The 22547-nt window shown below is 43.6% G+C and overlaps 1 protein-coding gene across 1 annotated transcript in view; it reads right to left on the bottom strand.

Annotated features, from left to right (window-relative positions):
- Nucleotides 1-8479: 8479 nt before the first annotated feature.
- The window catches only part of SETD7 (SET domain containing 7, histone lysine methyltransferase), a 47983-nt gene continuing 33915 nt past the window's right edge, over nt 8480-22547 (bottom strand). The window contains exons 6-8 of the mRNA XM_039249150.1: nt 22062-22179; nt 18857-19014; nt 8480-14219 (exon numbers count right to left, since the gene is read on the bottom strand). Of these exons, the coding sequence (XP_039105081.1) occupies nt 14039-14219; nt 18857-19014; nt 22062-22179 (457 nt within the window). The 3' untranslated portion in view covers nt 8480-14038. The remainder of the gene's footprint in view (nt 14220-18856; nt 19015-22061; nt 22180-22547) is intronic.

Here is a 22547-nt window from a genome sequence, read left to right as displayed (position 1 = left end):
CAGTTTGCATTCCCACCAACAGTGCAAGAGGGTTCCATTTCTCCACATCATTGCCGACATGTGTTGTTTCCTGAGTTGTTAATTTTAGCCACTCTAACAGGTGTGAGGTGGTATCTCATTGTGGTTTTAATTTGTATTTCCATGATGATGAGTGATGTTGAGCATTTTTTTATGTGTCTGTTTGCCTTCTGGATGTCTTCCTTGGAAAAGTGTCTATTCATGTCTTCTGCCCATTTCTTCACTGGATTATTTGTTTTTTAGGTGTGGAGTTTAAGTTCTTTACAGATTTTTGATATAATCCTTTATCCAGTATGGCATTTGCAAATAGCTTCTCCCATTCCATTGGTTGCCTTTTAGTTTTGTTGACTGTTTCCTTTGCTGTGCTGAAGCTTTTATCTTGATGAAGTCCAATAGTTCATGTTTGCTTTTATTTCCCTTGCCTTCGGAGACATGTCAAGTAAGAAGTTGCTGCAGCTGAGATCAAAGAGGATGCTGCCGGTTTTCTCCTGTAGGATTTTGATGGTTTCTTGTCTCACACTTAGGTATTTCATCCATTTGGAATTTATTTTAGTGTGTGGTGTAAGAACGTGGTCCAGTTTCATTCTTCTGCATGTTGCTGTCCAGTTCTCCCAGCACCATTTGCTAAAGAGATGGTCTTTTTTTCATTGGATACTCTTTCCTGCTTTGTCGAAGGTTAGTTGCCCATATATTTGTGGGTCCATTTCTGGGTTCTCTATTCTATTCCATTGGTCTCTGTGTCTGTTTTTTTTTGCCAATATCATACTGTCTTGATGATGACAGTTTTGTAATACAGGCAGACGAAAGTCTGGAATTGTGATGCCTCCACCTTGGTTTTCTTTTTCAACATCACTTTGGCTATTCAAGGTCTTTTGTGGTTCCATTCAAATTTTAGGATTGTTTGTTCTAGCTCTGTGAAGAATGCTGGTGCTATTTTGACTGGGATGACACTGAATGTGTAGATTGCTTTTGGTAGTATTGACACTTTAACAATATTGTTTTTCCAATCCATGAGCTTGGAATGTTTTTCCATTGTTTTGTGTCTTCTTCAGTTTCTTTCAGGAGGTTTCTATAGTTTTCAGCATACAGATCTTTTACCTCTTTGGTTTGGTTTATTCCTAGGTATTTAATGGTTCTTGGTGCAATTGTAAATGGAATTGATTCCTCAATACCTCTTTATGTTGCTTCATTATTGGTGTATAGAAATACAACTGATTTTTGTACATTGATTTTATATCCTGAGACTTTGCTGAATTTATGTATCAGTTCTAGCAGTTCTTTGGTGGGGTCTTTCGGGTTTTCCATGTGGAGTATCATATCATCTGTGAAAAGTGAGAGTTTGACTTCTTTGCCAATTTGGATACCTTTTATTTCATTTTGATGTCTGATTGCTGAGTCTAGGACTGCCAACACTATGTTGAACAACAGTAGTGAGAATGGACATCTCCGTTGTGTTCCTGATCTCAGGGGAGAGCGCTCAGTTTTCCCCCATTGAGGATGATATTAGCTGTGGGCCTTTCATATATGGATTTTATGATGTTAAGGTTTTTATTAAGAAAGAATGCTGTATTTTGTCAAATGCTTTTTCTGCATCTATTGACAGGATCATATGGTTCTTATCCTTTCTTCTATTCATGTGATATACCACATTGATTTGCAAATATTGAATCAGCCCTGCAGCCCGGAATGAATCCCACTTATCATGGTGGATAATTCTTTTAATATACTGTTGAATTTGGTTTGCTAGTGTCTTGTTGAGAATTTTTGCATCTATGTTCATCAGGGATATTCGCCTGTAATTCTGTTTGTCTGGGTTGGGAATCAAGGTAATGCTGGTTTTACAGAATGAGTCTGGAAGCTTTCCTTCCGTTTCTATTTTTTGTAACAGCTTGAGAAAAATAGGTATTAACTCTGCTTTAAATGTCTGGTAAAATTCCACTGGGAAGCCATCTGGCCCAGGATTCTTATTTGTTGGGAGATTTTTGATAATGGATTTAATTTCTTCACTGGTTATGGGTCTGTTCAAATTTTCTATTTCTTCTCTTTTGAGTTTTGGTAGTGTGTGGGTGTCTAGAAATTTGTTCATTTCTTCCAGATTGTCCAGTTTGTTGGCATATAATTGTTCATAGTATTCTCTAATAATTGTTTATATGTCTGTGGTGTTGGTTGTGATCTCTCCTCTTTTATTTGTGATTTTATCTTTTTAAAAAATTTTTAATGCTTATATATTTTTGAGAGAGAGAAAGACAGAGCATGAGTGGGAGAAGGACAGAGAGAGAGGGAGACGGACAGAGAGAGAGGGAGACACAGAATCCAAAGCAGGCTCCAGGCTCTGAGCTCCGAGTTCTGAGCTTTGAGCTCCCAGCACAGAGCCCCACATGGGTCTCAAACTCATGAACATGAGATCATGACGGGTGCTGAGGTTGGACACTTAAACAGCTGAGCCACCCAGGCACCCCTTTCATTTGTGATTTTATCTATTTGGGTCCTTTCTCTTTTCTTTTTGAGTAGTCTAGCTAGGGGTTTATCAATTTTGTTTATTCTTAAAAAAAAAAACAGCTCTTAGATTTATTGATCTATTCCGTTGGGTTTTTAAAATTTTTTATATTGTTTATTTCTGCTCTAATCTCTATTATTTCTCTTCTTCTACTGGCATCAGGCTTTATTTTCTGCTATCTTTCTAGTTCCTTTAGGTGTGGGGTTAGGTTGTGTATTTGGGACCTTTCTTACTTCTTGAGATAGGCCTGGATTCCAATGTATTTTCCTCTTAGGACTGCCTTTGCTGCATCCCAAAGGGTTTGGACTGTGATGTTTTCATTTTCATTTGCTTCCATATACTGTTAAATTACTCCTTTGATTTTCTGTTTGACCCATTCATTCTTTAGTAGGATGTTCTTTGACCTCCATTTATTTTGGGGCTTTCCAATTTTTTTCTCGTGGTTGATTTCAAATCGTACAGTGTTGTCATCCAAAAATATGCATGGTATGATCTCAATCTTGTTGTACTCATTGTGGGCTGTTTTGTGACCCAGTATGTGTTCTATTTTGGAGAATATTCCATGTGCACTTGAGAAGAATGTTTATTCTGCTGCTTTTGAATAAAAAGTTCTGAATATATCTGTTAAGTCCCTTTGGTCCAATGTGTCATTCAGAGCCATTGTTTCCTTATTGATTTTATGCCTAGATGATCTGTTCATTGCTGTAAGTGGAGTATTAAAGTCATCTACAATTACAGTGTTATTATCAGTAAGTTTGCTTATGTTTGTGATGAATTGATTTATACATTGGATGTTTCACAATGGGGGCATAAAATTTACAATTGTTAGCTCTTCTTGATGAATAGACTCCTTATGATATGATGCCTTTCTTCATCTCTTGTAACAGTCTTTGTTTTAAAATCTAGTTTGGGGGCGCCTGAGTGGCTCAGTCAGTTAAGCAACCGACTTCAGCTCAGATCATGATCTCGCAGTTTTTGAGTTCGAGCCCCATGTTGGGCTCTGTGCTGACAGCTCAGAGCCTGGAGCCTGCTTCCTATTCTGTGTTTCCCTCTCTCTCTGCCCCTCCCCTGCTCATGATCTGTCTCTGTCTCTCAAAATAAATAAATGTTAAAATTTTTTTAAATAAATAAATAAAATATGATTGAATCATCAAAAAAAAATCTAGTTTGTCTGATATGAGTATGGCTACTCCAGCTTTCCTTTGATATCCAGTAGTATGATAGATGGTTCTCCATCCCCTCACTTTCTTCAGGTGTCCTCAGGTCTGAAATGAGTCTCTTGTAGGCAGCATACAGTTGGATCTTCGTTTTTTATCCATTCTGATGCCCTGTGTCTTTTGATTGGGCCATTTAGTCCATTTACATTCAGAGTGATTCTTGAAAGATAAGGATTTAGTGTCAGTGTGTTATCTGTAGGTTTCTTGCTGTGGTGATGCCTCTGGTCCTTTGTAGTCTTTGCTGTTTTCCACTCACAGAGTCCCCCTTAGGAACTCTCTCAGGGCTGGTTTAGTGGTCATGCACTCCTTTAGCTTTTGTTTGGGAAACCCTTTGTCTCTCCTTCTATTCTGAATGACAGTCTTGCTGGATAAAGGATTCTTGAGTGCATATTTTTCCTATTCAGCACATTGAAGATTTTCTGTCACTCCCTTCTGGCCTGCCAAGTTTCAGTGGACAGGTCTGCTACTACCTTTATGTGTCTGCCCTTGTAAGTTAAGGCCTGTTTGTCCCTAGCTGTTTTCAGAGTTCTCTCTTTATCTTTGTATTTTGGCAGTTTTACTGTTATATGTTGTGATGTTGACCTGTTTTTGTTGATTCTGAAGGGAGTTCTCTGTGACTCCTGGACTTGGATGTTTGTTTCCTTCCCCAGATTAGGGAAGTTCTCAGCTATAATTTGTTCAAATAAACCCTCTGCCCGCTTCTCTCTCTTCTAGAACTCCTATGATATGCATATTACTTCTTTTCATTGAATCACTTAGGTCTCTACCTAACCCCTCAAGGTCTAGTAATTTCCTTTCCCTCTTTCTCAGCTTCATCATTTTCCATAATTTTATTTTCTTTCTTACTCATTCTCTCCTCTACTTCTTTCATTCTTGCTGTCACTGCATTTAGTTTATCTTGCATCTCATTTACAGCATTTCTTAATTCATTGTGACAATTTCTTAGGTCCTTGATCTTTGCAGCAATAGATTCTCTGCTGTCTCCTATGCTTCTTTCAAGCCCAGCTATTAGTCTAATGACTATTATTCTACATTCATGTTCAGATATATTGTTTACATCTGTTTTGAGCAATTCTCTGGCTGTCATTTCTTCCTGGAATTTTTTTCGAGGAGAACTCTTCTGTTCTATCATTTTTGCTAAGTTTCTGTCTTTTATCTGTTTTAATAGCTTGTTATTGTTCTTTTTTTGCACCTGTGAGAACCACTGTATTAGAAAGGGGTCATACACTGCCCAGGGCCTGGAACTTCAGGAAGTGTTTTTGGAGTGTGTTTTGTGCACTCTGTTGTTGTGTATTTGGCTGCTTTATCCCACTACTTATAGTGGTGGATTGTTTGGACTTTCTACCAGGTGTGCTTTGATTTGTTCACTGAAGTAACCCTAGAAAAAAGGGGGGAGAAGGGAAACCTTATCCCAAAGAGAGAAATGAAAGGGGCAAAAACAAAGCAAAACAAAACAACCTAAAAAACAGACCCACCAGGCTGAGAATCAAAGAAACTATATGGCTTAGTCCAAAGAGAGAGGAAAACAAAGAAGAAATAGGATAAGAATAAAGAAGAAAATAAAGATACAAAGAAAAGATGTAAAAAGAATAGAGTAAAAATGCCTGATTAAACAAACAGAACAGAGAAAGAAAAAAGATATAGATAGATAAGATATATCTATCTTATATCTATCTTATCTTATATATCCATATATATCAGATATATAGGTATATATAGGTATATACATCTGATATATAAGATGTATATGATAAGAACTGACCAAAAGTCAAATCAGAAACTATGAGCCTGATTCCAAAAGGAAGAAAGAAGAAGGAAAGAAGGGGGGGAAAAGAGGACGTTAGAAAGAAAAAGAAGGAAAAAGAGAAGAAAAGAAAAAAAACCAGACTAACATACAAATCCACAGGACAGTTGTCTGTTAGTGCCTGGGACTGGTGGCTATGCTGGTCCGGAGGAGAAGCTGTCTGGTTTGGTCAGTGTCAGTCCCACTCGGGGCGGGGGCGGCGGGGGAGGGCGGGGGAGGGCGGGGGGGTGGGGCAGGGTTTGGTGTGAGTGGTCCCGCCTCCGCTGGGGGCGCTGTCCTGTTCCCTGAAGCCCCGTAGTGTTGGTGATGGGGAGAAAAATGGTGACATTCCAACCTCTCCTCCCTGGACCACGTATCCCAAATCATGCTGTTCAGGCCACGCTGGCAGAGCAATGTGGGTGTGCGTGGGCAGCTTGCTCCACAGTCTCCTGTGCCTTCCAGGTGCTCAGCTGGGGTTCAAACTCAGATGTCTTAAAGGATCCCGCACCTAGTGAACCCGGTTCTGGGGTAGCGCCATTCTGCCCACCGGCCAAAGGTCCTCTGGCTGGTGCCTGCAGGGTCTTTTCTCCTTGTGGGGAAGCAGTATACCCTTTCCCCACAGTACTCAAGGGAGGGGACAGCTCTCTCCCAGCATGCCCCCTGCGATCACTACGGAGTCCAAGGGCTGGCTCCCCTCGCCACTAGGTGTGCAAACACGGCAACGGCTTCAGTCTGGAGAAAGTCCTGCACCCCTGATAGTTGATCTTCAGTTCTCAAGGCTGTTTGCAAAGTAGAAACTGGCTCTCTGTACTTTTTGTTCTCCTGTCCGTGGTCCAGAGAGGTTTCTCCCTTGTCCCAATACAATCTCACACTTCCCAGTCTCTTTCTCTTCCTTTTGTCTCTCCACAGAAGGGGTTCCCTCCCCTCTGTGCCTGTGCTGTTGACTGTTTTATCCCTCCCAACTCATCTCTGTCCTGCCAGGCTGTCTTGCCAAGCTGTCTCCTCCACCTGTGATTTTTTTCTGTCATTCTGCAGACTGTATTCCTGGGTGTTCTAAGTGTTCAGAGCTCAATACAGCTGTGTTTGAGGGCTGGGGAAGTCCCGGTCCCCCTACTTCTCCGCCATCTTGAAGAGTCTCCCAGAACCTGATTTTTGAAATAAAGACATGCTAGTTAAAGTCATTCTCACAGCAAATATTTGGAGACTGCTTCATATGCATCCACTAGGATACACTTGCTGGTCCCCTAAAGCCTGTCGTGTATGTGAGAAATCAGCTAGAGGTTTCACTCAATGAACAGTCAAGGATATGCAGTGCACACCCTGGCATGGCCCGGCAGCATCCACGTGGTGCAGAGAAGGGGGACTCCGAGGGCAGGTCCTGAAGAGTCAGGCCAGCTTCCCGGGACAGGTTGTCTGCATTGGGGACTTCTTGGAAGGAGGTACTCTTTGGCTATGCCTCGAGAGTGGCATCCTGAAGCAGCAGGGCCACAGTTCATGAGCCTTCTCCACGGGTCAAACACAGTCTTTTGTTTGGTTTTGCTTTTTTTCAGGTATCATCGTTAATGCAATTTTGCACATAAGGAAACGGAGGCACAAAGAAGTTATGTCACACAGGACATGGTAGAGCTGGGTTTTCAGCCTACGATGACTACCAGAGTTCTCTTAACCATTACAATCTATTCTCTCCTGTTCCATCATTCAGTTTACTGACTGTTTACTTTGGGCCACACATGAGACAAGTACTGAGACTAAAAGGATGTGGTCTCGATCCTCCTCACCTTACCTCAATTCTACATCCCCTGACTCCACACCAATTTTAATGCCCGAAAAGTTGCCTGATCTTTTGCTTTTGAGATTTTAGCTTCTTAGACTCACCCCATTAGCATTACAATTTTAATCTCATACCCCTCCCCGCACAAGGAGGAAGAATACCAATATTGTGTTAGTGGGTGAAACTTTGCCTTAAAGAGCCAGCATAAAATTTAAAAATTTTTTAAAAATGTTTATTTATTTTAGAGACAGAGCACAAGTAGGGGAGGGGCAGAGTGAGCTGGAGACAGAATGTGAAGCAGGCTGCAGGCTCTGAGCTGTCCGTACAGAACCTGACGCTAGGCTCGAACCCATGAACCATGAGATCATGACCTGGGCCGAAGTCGGACGCTTAACTGACTCAGCCACCCAGGGGCCCCTATATGGAAGCGTCTTTATCGAAGTGATATAGCTGATCCAGCATCAGTTTAGATTTAATCATCTTACTTGCTTGGGTTTTCTTCCTAGGAGGTGTGATAAGATCAAAGACTGAGCAACTGAGGGAGGTAAGATAAAGCAGGTCTCCTGGCCTGCTTCAGCTGGATGCCTAACTGCACCTCAGGTAGTACCACCCAGCTTACTACAGTCCTTTGCTTTGGGTCCCTGGGCACAAGGCGCAACTGGTAGCAAGGTGTTATTTTTACATCCTGTGTCTTTGGTTTCTGTTCTTTGGGAATGTTGTAGGGGCGAGTCTGGGGATGCCAGCTGTGATCCGGGGAGGGATCAGGGGTTGCCGGTTTTCTCCGCTCAAAACTGTCCTAAGATCCAAAATCTACCACAACATCTAACAAAATCCCTATGATCTTCTTTAAACCATGAGCGGAAGCTTCCCATCCTTGAGAAATTTCCCGATTGTTTCATTTGTATCCAATACCCTTAACATTTATGTAATCAACTAGACCCTTTTGTTTGATGTTGAGAATTCTTCCGGATTCATAGGTGTATGTGGAGTCATGCTAAATACAAATCTCCTAACCATTTTATACCCCTCCTCTTGTCTCGCCTAATGCTTTGAAAATGGCAAATGGCTTAAAAACATTTAAAAATAAGTCAAAGTGTAAAGTTTGCTTAGTGATTTCAACATACCGGAAGACATGTCATGAGAACAATGTTACTACCTTTCTGCTCCAAATGACAAAGAAAGACACTGACAGGTGATTGTATATTTTGTTTAATACTTGCATTGTTTCTATAGCGCAATTATAGCAATCTTTAAATTTACTTTTCATTACAAATATTTGTCAAGTTTTGTTTCAGAAACATTTTTCCTACTCTCTTGCACATGCACCCAGACACACTACAAAAAAACTCATTCATAACACAGTAAGGGCAAACATTATTCATGTAAACATCTTTCAATAATTTCCCATAATTTAAAAAAATCATAGAATTATAGATATTGAATAAGGCTCATAGATTTAGTTCAAATTCCACAAAAGACCAATCTTTTGTTAACTGTGACGGGGTTAACTTTTGGTTGCAATAAATGCTGAAAGCATACCCCTAGGTTCCAATCCTTAAACATACCTCACAACCTAATAAACGCATTTCAGGATAAAAGGAGAACATAGAAAACCCAGGAGGAAACCTTTTGAAAGAGGGAGCTCAGACCATGAACCTAATTTCTTCAATGATAAGCAGACATTACATATTCCTGTGGTTTCCCAATGCAAGGATCGAAGTTAATTATAGGAACTCAAAATATAACCAAGTCGCTGTGTTAAGATACATTGGCATGTGTGTACATATTGCTAGTATACACAGTGAAAATTTGTCGTATTTATCATTTCTTTATATCCAGGACCGAAGCAGAGGAAAAAAAAATCCCACTCAAGTTGAATACCATTATAAAGGAGTGTTCTAGTAACGTAAGAGTCAGGAGAGTTGGGAGGTATGTCCCAGAGATGTGATTGGTCTTGATATTAAAACGACTTCTAACAACAGTGTGTAAAGTCACAGACAGAGGAAGCAAGGATTTGCGTTATCCGAGGACGTCTCTCTCTGGTTGGAAGTTTGGTGCTTACGTGCATAGTCTCCCAGAGCTGAGACAGGAAATGGACTGTGCTGAGAAATGGGCCCCTTGCCAGCGGCTCCCTCCTCCTTCCTCTCTGTGAGGCGGAGGCCAGGAGGCAGGGACTGCTGGCAAAACCGTGAAGTTCCACCCTGGGGTCTGAACCCCAACTCCACTGAGGGCAGCCTCCCTGACATGTGTGACTAGGCAGTAAGGGTGGCGGTTGATGGTGGCCAGAAAACCTGGTTCCGAGGTTCCCGTGGCCACATCTGGCTTCTGATTCTGCTGCCCTGCAAAGAAATTGTGCTCCGGATAACTGCACCAGTGTCTCTAATGCCTCTAGTTCACTCCTAGGCCCTCAAAGGCCTGGAGCGATGTCACTTAAAGGTAGACACACCTCCATGAGCACCTAACTTACACCAGGAAGCGGCGGAGGCACTGGGGAAGCCTACGAGCTCTCTCCACGGCAGATGCAACAACGCGGGGAGGTTGCCATGAGTCAGAGTTATTTGTAGGCTTTTGAGTTTTAAAAATCAAAATTGATCTGCATTGTATCTCAATAGACTCAGAGAATTCTCACCAAAAATTTTGTAATTTGTTTAAATAGCACTGGAATAATTCAACTTCATTTAAATATATTCATTCTACCATGAAAATATTTCATACAAACATCTATTTACATACAAACACATTAAAATTTGTGAAAAGGGTTTCCACCCCTGTGGTTGTATGGCTTGAAATAGTTTCATTGCTTTGAATATGTTTGCACACATTTGGCAAAATAAAACTATTAAAATTTAGTAGTTTTAAAATAAAAAAGTGACATCAAGACTCCAAATTCCTGAAGGGAAAGATCAAAGAAAACACAATCTATCAAGGTACCTCAAGTAGATGTAAATTTAATATATTTTGTGAACCTTTGATCTGTGGCAAATAAACATTACAACTATCAGTCTTGCAACATAGTTTTGCTTGTTTTTCTAAAAGAAAAGATGTCTGGATTCTAAATCACTACTCTTAAGACAGAAACTTGAGGCAACTGTTTTAAAACAAGGCAAAACAGAAAACGACACTCTCTTGGAAGATCTTAAATGCACTTCGCAGTGAGTGATTTAAAATTTTATATATTAAAGGAAAGTTTCTATAAAGTGCCACATACTGTCTCACTGAGAAGGCAAGCCTTGAATTCACCGTTTACAGTTACCGCCATTTTAAGAGTTCCAATTAAATGTTGTCATTGGTTACACTTTTGCCTCCATGTTGGCCTTTCCAGGTTGTGGGTGATAAGGAAATAGTTTTTCAAGTGTGAAGAACCCCCAGAAGGCAAATAAATTTAACTAGAGCCCCGGCCAGGTTCAAAGAGGTCTTGAATTTCCTTCTTTGTTTCTCCCATAGACCAGGGATGAAGCCGGTTAAAATAAGAATAGGTACTACGAAACTCAAGTCCTCCCTGCCTGCTGCCTCTTAATCTCATCATTCCTTTGTGTCGAAAACTCAGTCCTTATCGTTGTTTTGTTAGTCCATTCAAATGTCCATTTTGGGGACATACTCCTACAGGTTAGTTCCTATTCCTAACTCTAACACAAGATAATATTTTGTCATAGAAAAGCTGCTAAGGAAAGATCTAGTCATGCAGGAGTTGGCCCGAGACAGCTCTGAGTGAATCTCCTCGAGACAATGGTGTCACGTACCCTCACAGGTGCCAGCATTTTTGGGGAGAGCACGAAGTTACTTTTTTCTTCCCTACCACCTGGAATCTTCCACAATTCTGCTGTGGTCATGATGCCACTAAAACTACCAGATCTGGCTGCTTCCTGACAGGTTTCCTTCCACAGTGGATGTAAAGGCTCAGCAGAAAAATTACATCCCGAGGCCTTCCCTGTCACACTTTGGCTCCAACAAGGAGCAAACAAGTTCCTTCCTAACCAGTTAATTCCTTATGGTACCTCCACCGCCACGACTTTACCTACCTACAGAACACAGTGAACCTCAACCCTGCTCTGATTCCAGTCCGTGACGAAGCCTTCTGTTTGGGAGTGGGGTGGGGGGCGTGGGAGAGCAGGAGCGACAAAGCCAGGCAGAGACTCAGAGGAAATGGCCAGAGGTACACACAGAGGGCCGCTCAAGAAAGGAGAGATGCTCAGAACAGGGAGGGAGAGGAGGGAAAAGGGCAAGAGACCAGCTCACACAGCAAAGCTTCTTACAGACAAGAGAGGACGTGGAAAGGGATGGGACAGGAGAACGGGACAAAGAAGAGCCAGAAGACACAAGAAGAGAGGAGAGAGAAAGACCAGGCTCGGCTTGGGTGTACTTACTGTTTCCTCGGATTTGTCTAAAGGTCACAGACACACTGCTGGGTTTTAAACTGAGTGTTGTCATCACATATCTAATTCGAAAAACGGATTAGCTGGTACTACTTACAACTCTTCGATCCCTTGTATCAAAAGAGAGAGAGGAAGAAAGAAAGATTCCATTTGAGTGGGGAAGTTCCAATAACCCATTAGGTCAGAGGTTATCCCCCTACCGCAGCCTCAGCAAGAATGGTATCTCCCCCAGGAATAAAATCATTCAAGGCCTAGCTGTGTGGGAGGTGTGACCGGCTCCATGCTGCCCTCGCTCCCTGACTGGCTCCAAGCCCAACTGGCCGGGGCTAAGTGAAGCCGCCTTTCTCCTGAAGAAGTCACTCACTTTGGGACGCATCTGAATTAAAGCACCCATCAGAATACAAGTCCCGAGACTGTCCCTCTATCACTGCCTACAGAATCATCTCTTTCTGCAGAACAGAAGCTATCCTATCCTGCCGCATTTTCATCTAAAAACCCTATTTGGTTCCTTTTGTGGCAGATCCTTTCAGCAGCCCTGACCACTGCTCACGTATGAACGCTCAGCTCCAAAACCATTGCCACCTGGCTGCACGCCTTGTGCTGGCCACATGCCCTTGGCACTGCTGGGGTGGCGGGGAGCGGGGAGCTCCAAGACTCTGGGTCCCGCAGAGGAGGGAAGGGCCCTTTCCGTCACTGAGGGCTGAATACTGCATCCAGAGACCGCCTGAACTGAAAGTTGTGAATAGCGCTGGCTCGGGCACTTTTGCTAACTTCTTCCTAAGAGCAATGGGTACCTGCCAAGAAAAAGCAAATTCCTTCCTGCCTGTTTCTTCACTCCCCTCACTGCCACCAAGCAATCTGTGCTCAGCCAGAGCTCCCCACCGGCTCGGAAGGCTTTAGCTTTCAAGACCTAACCAGCTCAGGTGACAGGTGCCACCACTGGCAGCGGCATTTCGGAACCACCGCTGCTCTCCAGAACTTTCCAGCTGCCGTGTCCAGGCATCTGAAGAAGACCCGGCTATGGCATGTGGTGAGGGTGCTTGCAAAAGCCCAAGACTCTCGGAATTCATTCAGAGCGATCCCAGACACGTTACACACCAAACTAGCTAAACTAAAAAAAAGGGGTTTTCTCCTTATTTCTGCAGCTGTGATTACACATAGCTGGCAAAATGGCTGAAATGCTATTGATATCATTGCTTTTAAACTACACAGGTATTACTCTTAATTTACAATGCTTTGAAGCAGGTAAGTGCTTTGAAATTACAATAATGAAGAGTTTTAGCATTACAGTTCGATTTGTACCTAGTGATCAGTATGTCTCTCTTAACGGTAGCAATTAAAAAAAAAAAAAAACTTTTGAATTCTGTGTTAGAATTCTAGTTTGTTGTTTGACTTCTGAATTCAATGCAATGTGCCACGAGCCAGACTGCTCTATGTTATGTACATTTAAAGTGTACCCGAGGAGAAGAAATTACTAGTACTATTAAAGATATTGCAAAATTGCCACAGTTACTGCTCAGAAGTACTAATTTCCCTCTCTCCTTTCTTAAAGTATATATTACAACTCTTCCATAACTTAATGCAGACAATGTAAATTCATCCCTTCTCACATCTTAAAGCAAAGATATCTTTGTTTACATGCGAGAATAATAATTCTATAATAATACCCCGGCCCTATGAGCCAGTTCTTTATATTAGGACATAAGAATGAAACAATGATATAGAAAGAGCCAGAGAGACCTACGCACTGGCACTGACACGAAACCCATTTGGAAGTTTTCTCTTATAAAAGATATAGCTAAGATAGAGATTGAGACTGAGGGGTGAAATGACTCAAAAAGTGGGGTTCTGTCTGCTCGGAAAAAAAAAACAAAGCCATTCTATTGCAAGATACAGATCAAAGGTTAAAAGGCAAATTATACTACATTTAGAGAATAAAAATGTAGTAATTCTCCATCCTCCATATGGCACACACGCAAGTGTGAAAACACACCTGGTGTTGGCCATAGGAAAAAACATCATGGAAAAACCACTGGCTAAAAATGACTGAAAAGCCCCCTTTCCCTTTTTCAGTCTAATCATTTGGCATCTCTGAGTGTGGTACAGATTTAGACTTGAACCACCCAAGAACGTCACGCTGTCTGTGTCAAGTGTTCGACAATACCTCTCAGTAGGACGTTGTTGCAAGGCTAGCTAATTTTAAATCTGGTATGAGTAATACAGTCAAGCCTAGTTAGTATGCGAGAAAGTCGTTGCTAACGCAGCGTGAGAGGATATGATGTCACAGCATGAGCAGTCCCTGGTTGTCCCGTGGTCGGAAAACGTAGTGCATAGATCCAAGTTTCTATTCCAGGTCTCTGAGGCCCAGGTCTGAGCCTTTCACTTCTGCTGGGTGGCCTGGAAGGCCTTTAGCTCCACCTGGTACCACTCAGGGGCTTCAGGCCCACTCTTCCCCGGGGGGCTGTGGTCATAGCCGTAGGCAACGGTGAGCTCCTCATCAGCCTCTACAGCTCGAAGTGTGCGGATACATTTGATGGGCCCAAAGCGGGGGTGGACAAACCTAGACATCAAGAGGCACAGAGTCATTCCTGAGCCAGACCAGGAGGTTAGAAGCAAAGCCTGGGGGGCTGGGGGCGGGCAAGGGGGTGGGAATCCCCCACGTGCTCTTTCCTGAGCACCCTGGTATGTCCTCAAGTGTGGCCCATGTATCGGCCAGCATCAGCTTCACCTGGGAGCTTCTGGACATGGAGAAGCCCAGCCCCACCCACACCTGATCTGGAATCTGCATTTGTAACAGCACCTCCAGGTGACTCAAATGCACATTCAAGGGTAAAAATCTCTGTTCCGAGGGAAAGTGGGGGATGGGCACTGAGAAGGGCACTTGCCAGGATGAGCACTGGGTGTTGTACGGAAACCAATTTGACAATAAATTGTATTTAAAAAAATAAAAAATAAATAAAAACCTCTGTTCTATCTTTCTTTTTGAGCATATTTGGCACTCTGTGCTTATCAACCAACCATCACGGTCAATGACAAAAGTCTGTCCTTAATGAAAAACTGGATCCAGAGCAGCCGGCTGGCATTTCTGTTCTTCTGGCCCGTAGCAGCAGATGACCTGGCTGTACCGTGTGGGCAAGGCTTTACCGGGGTGCTTTGGGGGCTGTACGGAAGAGCCCTCTGGATGTTCAAAAGCAAAAAACTCTGTACTCCACCCTGTACAGACAGAGGAAGTGTCATGTTCTAGCATAAACGCAGATGAAGATTTCTTTCCAAGAGGGAAGCCTAGACCTTTCTGCCAACCTGCTTTTTAAATATTTCCCGGTGAAGCATCTCATGAAGCGAGCAGCCTCGGGTGCCTCAGAACCGGGGGCAGGACTAACGCTATGGCTATGTTCCTCTGCCAAAGGCTCCCAGCCCAGGTCACCCCCACAATGCCTGCGGGGGAAGAGGAGCTAAATAAGTTATAGACTTAGCTCACCTAACAGCTACGAGAACCCAAGATGGAGACACACACACACGCGCGTGCGCGCGCGCACACACACACATACACACACACACACACGTGAGGCATGGCCAAAAAGAAATCTGCTTTATTTCTATATGTATCTGGTCAAATCAATCTCATTCATTTATAGTCTTGTTTGGAGGACACTGAGACACCAAAGAAGAAGTTTCCAGACCTTAAGTTAACTTAGTACATGGACCATGATAGGAAGCACTTGTCTAGTTCCCTCTGTTGGTGGTGGGGAAAGGAGTGTGTCTGTGGTTCAGGGACATCTTTTAAGTGGTGGACAAAGGAACGATCTCACCCTCACTCCCAGGGGCTGCTATGTCCACCCCACGTGGCTGTCATCTTCCCTGGAAAGCACTCTTGACTCCGGGTCAGAAGACTTTGGTGTGGGTCCAGGATCGACATGTTATTACTGCCCCCTCTCAGAGAGCTTACTTCCGTATCTCTGAATCTCACTTTTCTCACCTGCAAATTCAGGGTAATACTAGTAATCCTAATCCTGTAAGAGTCCTCGTTGTGACGAACTAGGATCATACATATAAAGCATCTCATGTAGAGATGCATGTGGCACAGAGGACTCAGCTACTCTGAGTGTGTGTCTGTGTGTGAGCGTGCCCGCGCACAGAATTCTCACATTGTGCTCCGTTACAGACGTCCCTGCCCCAGAGATTCAGGAATTATGAAAATCACAACTCTTTGTCTCTAAATTAAAGATTTCATTAAAAAAAGAATACCCCTGAAATGGAGCTCCGGCTAACCTTCTTGTACACTGAACAAACCTGGGGGAAGCCTAAGATTTCTGTTATAATCCTCTTATATTTTCTTTTTCCTGCTTATTGCCGTTATTTTCAAAGAGAAGAAAATGGACAGACTGAAAAGAAAGGACTTAGTTTCAGGTGCTGATTCTCCAAGGCAAGCACTAAGGCCCAACAGTTAAGGACACTTAGCCACTTGGACTGAGAGGCCCGCGTTTCCTGTCTGTGAGTGAGGGGACAGTAACAGAAGTTGCCCCACAGAGGTACTTAGAGGATTATATGAGATAATTCAGGAGAAGCCGTTAGCACAGCACCAGCCTCAAGTGCTCATTAAATGCCAGCAGCACAGTTACCGGTCAAAGCAAACCTCTGCACCAAGTGCTTTGGCCCCTTGGCGACATGTTACCTATATTTACAACTAGGAAAGTAGTCCATTTGACATTTTGTATCAGACTACAGCTTATGAGGATATTGTTTTATGTTAAGGCGTGCATAATAATGCCAATGATTTTAGAGACAAATGAATGCCATGAACTGGTATCTGAATTTTTTTTAAATGTTTATTTTTGAGACAGACACAGTATGAGCAAGGGAGGGGCAGAGAGAGAGAGAGAGAGAGAGGAGAGAGAATCTGAAGCGGGCTCCAGGCTCTGAGCTGTCAGCACACAGCCCAACACAGGGCTTGAGCTCACGAACCGCGAGATCATGACCTGAGCTGAAGTTAGACGTTAACCAGCTGAGCCACCCAGGCGCCCTATGTTTCTGAATCTTATATTATGATATATTATTATTCAGGTAGTCTTCCCATTACCCCCAAATAACCAGTATTTCACACTGGACTCAAAGAAAATAACTCTGAAGAGTACAGGGACTTGATTCTGCACAAATGGTTTCCTCCCTTGTCTCCTGTGCTTTCTTCCTTTTGGGGAGAAGAATCATGCCCTTGCAATGAAATCACAGAACTAATTTGTTTTCAAAGAGCAGTCTAAGTAGCATTTGTTATCGTTAGTTACCACTGCTTTAAAAGACTGTTGGTAAGCTGTGTGCAGCCTGGAACGATGCTTTGGCCTAATTCACATTGGCCGTGAAAACCCTGGAGTTAATAACAGTGTCAGTTTCGTTTCATATGACACATGTCTTTTGCCATTTCTACCTGCCCTTTTACACAGCAGTTTAGCTTCAGTACTTGTTACTGGCTGCCAAGGGGAACGAGTCACTGCCAGAGCAATTTTCAAGCCATCTCAGGGATGCAAGGAGGGACATTCAAATCCTGGCAGTTTTCTGGCAGTTTTCCTACAGATTAAATGCATATGATCTAACCCTGCTTCCATTAACAAGCAAGGCACTGAGGGACTGCCAGCTCTAACTGAGCAGAAAAGGTTGCACGCAGCTGCCTGGCTCCCAGGAGGAACCGACGTTCTCTGGCTGAGCTAAGAGATCGATGATGATGGTACGAAGAATCCCAACTGTACCATTCAAGGAATAGTCAGAGACGCTTGATTTTGGAAGAAGCACATTCAGGGGGTATATGAAAACTTCTAAAATATTTGTAGAGCTGGGGCACCTGGGTAGCTTAGTCGGTTGGGCATCCAACTTCGGCTCAGGGCATGATCTAGCGATTTGTGAGTTCAAGCCTGGCATCAGGCTCTGTGTTGACAGCTCAGAGCCTGGAGCCTGCTTCAGATTCTGTCTCCCTCTCTCTCCCTCTGTACCTCTTCCACTCGTGCTCTGTCTCTCTCTCAAAAATAAGTAAACATTTAAAAAAATAAAATATTTGTACGGCTGCTATGTGGAAGAGTGACTGGCACAGTGCACAAGAAAGGGAAATGATTAGGGCCAAGGGCTGGATATTACAGGGAAACCCATTTGGGCTCCATAGAAACAACATTCTAATCATCGGAGCCCAAAAGCTAGTTTCGTAATATCTTCTTCAGTTTGTCCAGATAGCTGCCCTCATGGATAACAGTAAGCTCCTCATCCACGGAGGTTTACAAGAAAAGGTTCTATGAGCAGGTGGAAGTGGAGGCTCAAACTCCGAGAGGTAGGATTATTTGGCTTTTTAAAACAGGAGCTTTGTTGAGACACAATTTATATACCTTATAATTTGCCCCTATGAAGTATACAATTCAGATTCCATCATGTAATGTTTAGCACTCAGGACTCTGAAGTATACAATTCAGCGGGTTTCAGTCATGCAATCATCATCACTCTCTAATTTCAGTACATTGCACCACCTTCAAAAGAGACCCCATACTCATTAGCCATTAACTCCACTTCCTGCACTTCCCCCAGCCCTGGGCAGCCACTCCTCCATATTCTGTCTCTGTGAATTTTGCTGTGTGGACAAGTCATATCAATGGAATCATACACTATGGGGTCTTATGTGACTAGCTTCTTGCACTTAGCATGACGTTTTCAAGGCTTATCCACGTTGTAGCATGTGACGGTATCTCCTTCCTCTGTATTGTCAAACCATGGGGGCTCTGATTTTGTAGGTCTTTTCCAACACCAAGACCTTGCACCCTAGGCTTTAGCATTTTGTTTTCTTCCTTCCTTTCACACCTAAAAGAGTGTGCAGAATAATTTCAATTTTTCTAAGATTTCAAGTATAACACTATCCTTACTTTTCCAGAATGAGACAACAGAAGGACAAAAAAAGCGTCAACAAAACAGCACGAAGTAGAGCGTTTCTGCAGCATTTCTACTCTTCCAAGAGCTTTTCCACTTCTTAGCCTTCTAAGGCCAGAGGAGGGGCTGGTCAGGTAATGAGTTTCACGTTATAACCTGAGGCCCCGGGGGGAGGAGCCTCGGGCACTTGGAGGGAGTGGCCTTTCTGTGGGGCGGGATGACACCTGCTACAGACCCTCCTCAGACTCCGGGCCCTGGAGGATAGGGCCCCGATCTGCCCTGGCAGCTCGGGGCCATACTCACATGTCGTAGATGCAGTTTGGAGTGAAGGAGTGATTTGCCTTGTGTCCCAAGGAGGCACAGTACTTGGATACGTGGTTGTAGGGCTCAGGCACATCAATGACCGTTTCTTCATCGAGGGAGAGGGTATTCCCATTAAGGGCCCAGTCCCTGTTATCAACCTGTAGAAAACACGAAAGCAAACATGAGAGAGGGCCTTTCTCCCCAAATCTCAAAGAACAGCAGCAATAGTAGATCATTTATCCTTATGTTTCACGGTTTGAGGGTTATATACAGAAAAGCACCTGAGGCAGCCGTCTACACACTGATGGTGTGAAAGCCATTTGTGGGTAGCACCAGGCAGCTCAACTTACGATGTATTGATTTTTCCTTACCTTCTATGAAAAAAAAGAACTTACAGTCCTTTAAAAGACACACAAATATAAAACCAGATGTCCCTAGATTGTTTATTTCTTGAGGGCAGGCTAAGTCCTGTTAGTACAAAAGCCCTCCAGCACCAAACTCGAAGTTTTACACATTGAATTGTGTTTTTGTTTTTGTTTTAAATATTTTTTATTTATTTCAAGAGAGAGAGAGAGACAGCGTGAGCAGGGGAGGGTCAGAGAGAGAGGGAGTCACAGACTGAAACAGGCTCCAGGCTCTGAGCTGGCAGTCAGCACAGAGCCCGACGTGGGGCCCGAACCCACGAACTGCGAGATCATGACCTAAGTGAAAGTCGGACGCTTAACCGACTAAGCCACCCAGGCGCCCCTCACACTGAATTGTTTTTTAAAGGTCCCAAACAAAGCAGACTTTTAGCCATTCAGGGCCTGCTTTTCTGAGGACACCTGACCCCACATCTGCCAGGAGTAGATGAGATATGTCCAGCACCATAAGACGCCCACACGGCCTCTGTCCTTTGGAGCTGTCTGGCCCAGAGACCCCTCACCGTACCCCCGGTCACCTCGACATGTAGGCCCCCTCTCTGCCCCTCTCTTTCCCAGGAGTTCCCTGCCCTCCTCCTGCTCTGCATGTGGCCCTTGTGCACAAGCTTCTGGAGCATCTCAGGCTGGGAGGACATCCCCTCTCTTGCCACCCTGTCTAAGCACTGCCGTGTCAAGGAAACCCATGCGCTACTGTCACCTATGCTCTTAACTGTTTCTCTGATCGGCCTCCAAATCCCTTGGACCCGTACCGTGAAGAAGGTGAGGCAAAAGATAAACCAAAGTAAGAACATCAAATGGACCCAGAACTGGAGGAATGCAAAACCGTGTTTCAGGAGAGTTCTTCACCTTTGTTACAAGTGGGTGACCAATGTGACCAGCTGATAGAGCCCCCAGTTACCAGTGTGCTTTCTTACCTACAATAGGACTCATTCCCCGTCCTGCACTCATGGGCTTCCCTTCTCCAAACCACGTCCCCATTCCAACCCACAGCCCACGATCTGGCAATGCCAGCAGAATAGTTTTTTGGGAGTAAATAGGATCACATTTCTTTTTAAAGCTTATTTATTTATTTTTGAGGTGGGGGAGGGGCAGAGAGAGGGAGAGAGAGAATCCCAGGCAGGCTCTTCGCTGTCAGCATGGAGCCCAATGCAGATCTTGATCTCATGAACTGTACGACTGTGACCCGAGCTGAAATCAGATGCTTACCCGACCGAGCTGAGTCGGATGCCTACCTGACCAAGCCACCCAGGTGTCCCCGGTATTGCATTTTTACATAGAACTACTGACTCTCAGAAGTATACAGTCTCTCTTGCGCCTAAATTACAATTATGCTCTTATTTATACCTAATATTCACTCAACAACTATTTACTGAGTGCCTGCACCATATGCCAGGCACTGTCCTAGGTGCAGGGGCAGTGACGAAAGTGAAGAAAATCTTCATGGGTCTTAATAGTCCAGCCCTGTCATGTGGTGCTGATATACGGCACTTGGTACCATCCACTTTATGTTTCCATTAGCTGGGTATTTTTCTTATTTCCCCAGAAGAATCTAAATTTCATGAAGGCGAGGACAGTGCCTCATCCACTGATAAGTACAGCACAGTGAGTTTCGCCTGAAGCCATACTCTGCTGTTTGAAATCCTGCTTGAATTCTGCTGGTGACTGCAATTGTGACCTTGGGCAAACGGCTTACCCTCTCTGAGCTTCAGTTTTGTGATCTGGAAAATGTTAGAATAAACCAAGGGCATGTCAATACCCTGAGCCACCTTTCATATCTGAATTTCCTGGACTGTCAGACACAGAAGTCTGGCCATCACCAGGGGGATGTGCGTGCCAGACCACGGCTCAGTTTGAGTGCAAAGCCATCTCTGTCCGTAGGACAGCTTTGAAAGTGCAAAACCCTGATTATTTCATGGCATTTCCCCTTAGCTGTCCCAGCGGGAAGTAAAAAAGTGAAGACATGAATTGGCGATAGGAGCAAGAAGCCTAAGTCCACATGCTTAACGCAAGTGAGACCAGATGGAGCCGACAAGCCGGGCTGAAGATCGGACTTCCTGCCCTTAAGCAGACATGCGAGGAAGTTAATTGTGAAATGAAGAAACAAAAGCAAAAACACAGATGAATTCTAGAAAATGTATCAAAGATTGTATTTTAAAGGCAAGAGGTGATTATTCTTTAGCTTTTTATTTTCAGTCTTTTGGGCAGTAGAACCCTTCCTGGCTAGCTGTAGGCTACTGTGTGACTTTCACACAAATAGAAGGAAGGGGCCTGCCTATGCAGAGCCCTGTGCAAGATCATAATAATTACTGACAGAGTCCAGCTGGATCTCAAGTTTTCAGACGCTGTGTGTAGCACAGTGCAAAGCAACTGCTGTCTCATCGACGGCAATATCCCACTTTCTATAAAATAGTTGTGAAACTGAAAAGAGACCCCAGAGAGGTCTCTTGTCCTTCCCGCCATGTGAGGTTGCATTGGGAAGAGGGCATTTAATGAACCAGGAAATGCACTGACTAGACACCAAATCTGCCGACCACTTGACCTTGGACTTCCAGCCTCCAGAACTGTGAGGAGTAAATTTCCGTTGTTTACAGGCCACGCTGTGGATGGTATTTTTGCTACAGCAGTCTAAAGACTGCTTTATATCCCACCAATTTTACCAAAAAAGACTGTTTGCTCTTTCATATTTCTAGTGAATACTAAAGGGGCTAAACAGGAAAATTAAGAGTGTTTGAAACAAAGCCCTTTAACCAATCAAGTTGGGTCTCCACTTCTGCCCCACTCACCTCTTGGTGTGTAATTCGAACTCCATTATAAAAAGACATAACAGTATTAGGTCCCACTGCTACCTTTGAAAATAGTCCTTCTCCAGCACTGGATATGAGAGATTCAGCAACATAAACCCTAAATAGTAAAAAGAGTCAAATGATAGTTCTTTCAGTTTGATATGTCACTCTTTATGTCAACTACCATCATATCAGTATGGCTACTGAACCCAAAACATCAGTTCATAGCAATCCAGTGAGGAAGGAAGGAAGGAAAGAAGGAAGGAAGGAAGGAAGGAAGGAAGGAAGGAAGGAAGGAAGGAAGGAAGGAAGGAAGGAAAGAAAGAAAGAAAGAAAGAAAGAAAGAAAGAAAGAAAGAAAGAAAGAAAGAAAGAAAGAAAGAAAGAAAGAAAGAAAGAAAGAAGTTAAGCCACGTATCTGGCATTAGAAATTGAGGAACTGGTATTATGTACCTTTTAAGAGTGGTGTCTAGGGGGTGCCTACGGG

This window comes from Hyaena hyaena, unplaced genomic scaffold (assembly GCF_003009895.1).
Source record: "Hyaena hyaena isolate Hyena2069 unplaced genomic scaffold, ASM300989v1 scaffold_333, whole genome shotgun sequence".
Lineage (NCBI taxonomy): Eukaryota > Metazoa > Chordata > Mammalia > Carnivora > Hyaenidae > Hyaena > Hyaena hyaena.
Note: the sequence above shows the minus strand (reverse complement) of the source record. Positions and strands in the feature narration are given on the sequence as shown.